The 3236-nt window shown below is 37.3% G+C and overlaps 1 protein-coding gene across 1 annotated transcript; it reads right to left on the bottom strand.

The window, feature by feature from the left end:
• Nucleotides 1–1504: 1504 nt before the first annotated feature.
• Nucleotides 1505–2455, bottom strand: LOC126079907 (olfactory receptor 10AG1-like). Its single transcript, XM_049891264.1, has one exon. It carries the CDS (start codon nt 2447–2449, stop codon nt 1505–1507), a length of 945 nt encoding a protein of 314 aa, XP_049747221.1. The 5' UTR covers nt 2450–2455.
• Nucleotides 2456–3236: the final 781 nt, after the last annotated feature.

The raw sequence follows: 3236 nt of genomic DNA, 5'->3' as shown, positions 1-3236 counted from the left end.
GTCTTGATGCAGGAGACCTGGGTTCAGTTCTTGGCCAATACACCTCAAGCATACCCATTGCTCATCTGTCAGTGTAGGTTTGAACGTTACTATGACGCTGAACAGGTTTCAGTGGAGCTTCTAGACTAAGATGGACCAGCAAGAAAGGCCTGGCTCTCTACTTCTGAAAATCAGCTAATGAAAGCCCTGTGGATCAGAATGGACTGACCCACACAACTGATTATGCAGATGGCACAGGAACAAGCAGTGTTTCCCCTTTGCGGATGGGGTGGCCATGAGCCAGAGCTGACCGGACAGCAGCTGACAACAACAATCCCACATAGGTATATAGTAGGTTTAATAATTTAATAATTAATAACATTAATGCTGTCAATATTCATTGATGCATGAAAACCTCTAGATTTATGCAAAAGTTTGAGGTAGGAGACAGCAGTATCCATTTACCCACGAACTTATTTAATCACTCGTTTAATTACTCACTCAATGAACACTCATTTTTCATTTACTATTTTCCAGTCAGAAACTCTGGTGGCATAGTGGTTAAGTGCTACAGCTGCTAACCAAAATGTCAGCAGTTCGAATCCACCAGGTGCTCTTTGGAAACTCTATGGCACAGTTCTACTCTGTCCTATAGGGTCGCTATGGGTCGGAATCGACTCGACAGCAACGGGATTGGTTTATTGTCCAGTCAGAAACAACACAATGGCTTTTGTTTTCTATTGCCCAAAATTTGTGAAATAGAAACAGAAAAGGATACTAAAAAATACAAGTATGAAAATTCAGACAACTGATTAATTAAGGAAACTAATTTTGTATAGTTGCAAGAATATGTAAATATATTAATAGCTTGAATTTTGCTCTTAGTTTTTACTAAGAAAGTGCAGAACAGATCACACTTTTATTTGTACAAGAAGATTATTGTAAAGATACGGAACAGTGAAGTTAGAGCAGTTTTTCAAGTATACACTCAAGCACAGTAAACTTCAGGCTAGGTATCTCACAGTACGTCATAAGCTAGAATTGACCTGTTAACAGGGAAATGTGGAGACCTGAAATGTTTCATAACTGTGTGACACACACTTAAAATGTTAATAATTAAGCTCATCATAGTACTTTCAAAATGGAGTGAAATAAACACAACAAAACATTTGCTAATTCAACAATTTCTACATGCATAATTGAGTGATAATAAATACGTTCTTCTTGTGTAACTGTTATCATTACCCTTTTACAAATTATTCCACCACCATTAACATAAACTCTATGCTTCCTAGGTAAAAACTCTCCTTTTCTCCCTGCTCCCATAATCACTACTAACCTTTGGTTTCTATATATTTGCATATTTCCTTTAAGTGAGAAAACAACGCATTTGTCTTTGTGTGACTGACTTATTTCCCTAAGAATAAAGTTTTCAAATTTCATCCATGTTGTGGTATCAGGACTTTATTTCTCTTTATGATTGACCAATACTGATGGAGACTTAGGTTGTTTCGACCTCATCCTACTACATTTTAAGAAAGAATTTTCTCAGTGCGGCAATAACATCTTTGTTTCTAAGGCTGTATATCATGGGATTAAACAGCGGAGTCACTATGGTGTAAAAAAGAGAGAGTAGCTTGTCCATTCCTGCAGAATGATAGGATTTGGGTCTTAAATAGGTGATGGTAGTAGATCCAAAGAATAAAAGCACAACCAGCAGGTGAGAAGAACATGTGGAGAAGGCTTTAGCCTGTCCTGAGGCTGTTGGCAACTTTAAAATGGTGCAGATGATTTTACTGTAGGAGGCAAGTATCAACATAAAAGGGACAGTGACAATCAATATAGTTACTACATAGACAGACATCTCATGAACAGCAGTGTCCCCACAGGCCAGCTTGATGATATGAGGGATGTCACAGAAGAAGTGGTTAATTTGGTTACAATTGCAAAAATGTAGAGAGAAAACCTGAGTTGTTTGCCCTATCTGGACTGGGATGCCAATGATCCAGGAGCCAACTGCTAGCTGGACACACATCTTTTGGTTCATGACTAGAGGGTAGTGCAGAGGGTTACAAATGGCCACATAGCGGTCATAAGCCATCACTGCCAGGAGGAAACATTCAGTGGCCCCCAGCATAAGAAAGAAGCACATTTGGGTGGCACATCCCAGCACAGAAATGCTTCTGTCCTGTGTCCAAAGATTCATTAGCATCCTGGGTAGAGTGACAGTTACATAAGAAATTTCCAATAAGGAAAAATTTGCCAGGAAAAAATACATGGGTTTCTGTAATGCAGGATCGAGACTGGTTAGTACTATTATGAGGCTATTTCCAATTATAATAATTATGTAAATGATGGAGAACACTCCAAAGAGAAATCCTTGGAGATTTGAAAGATCAGAAAATCCCAGCAGTACAAACTGCATCACTGTAGAGACATTGCCTTCAGCTTTTTTCACTTCACATTTCATCTGTAGGAAAGATTAAATTAGAAATACAAGTTATTCACTTTCTTGGCTTTTGCATGCTCACTTGCAAACTGGGAATTGTATGCCTTACAATTTTTCCAACTCCGTATAGGAACAAACCCCATAAATGACAGTTGCTCTAGAACAATGGTCAAGTGTATTTTTAAATTATTGCTCAATAAATCTGCAAGAAATATTTCCTTTTTTTTTTTTCTTTTCCCCTGTTAAGGGTTTCCTTATATTTCTTTGTTCCCGTTGATGGCATATGTGATTTTAAATTTTGCTATTCATCTAAACAGTCAAAATCTCAAAATTTGAGATTATGTTCAATGTTTTTTTTTTTCCCCAATGGTAGTGATTACTCCATTTTTTTTTTCTTGGAATGCTTTCTTCTCCACTCTGTTTTCCAATATTATCAGTTTTGAATTAATTTCATCGTCTAAATAAAGACTCTCCAAGTCATTTATCACAGTTTTGAACCACCTAAATGTATTTAATAGGAAATGTTGGTTTTCCTGCGGTATCTCAAAAAGTCTCGTTTTGCTTTAGCATAAAGTTCATCAAGGCCATTTTGTTATAAAACGTGATGATGAGCTAATTCCCAAATGTTATGGGCTGGCATTTGATCTTAAAATCTGTGTTTATGTTTCAGTGTAAGGTCTGTGAAGTCAGAAGTGATATTTGTAAACACATTTTGTAGTCAGGCATAAGTTAGGCACAAGTTCACCTAGGATTTGTGCAAAAGCAGTTTGAACTAGAATGCCCACCTCTTTATTCTGCATACACACCT

This window comes from Elephas maximus, chromosome 7 (genome assembly GCF_024166365.1).
Source record: "Elephas maximus indicus isolate mEleMax1 chromosome 7, mEleMax1 primary haplotype, whole genome shotgun sequence".
Taxonomy (NCBI): Eukaryota; Metazoa; Chordata; class Mammalia; order Proboscidea; family Elephantidae; genus Elephas; species Elephas maximus.
Note: the sequence above shows the minus strand (reverse complement) of the source record. Positions and strands in the feature narration are given on the sequence as shown.

Excerpts from the sequence above, each read along its gene's own strand:
- LOC126079907 (XM_049891264.1), bottom strand. The coding sequence starts at position 2,449 with ATGAAATGTGAAGTGAAAAAAGCTGAAGGCAATGTCTCTACAGTGATG.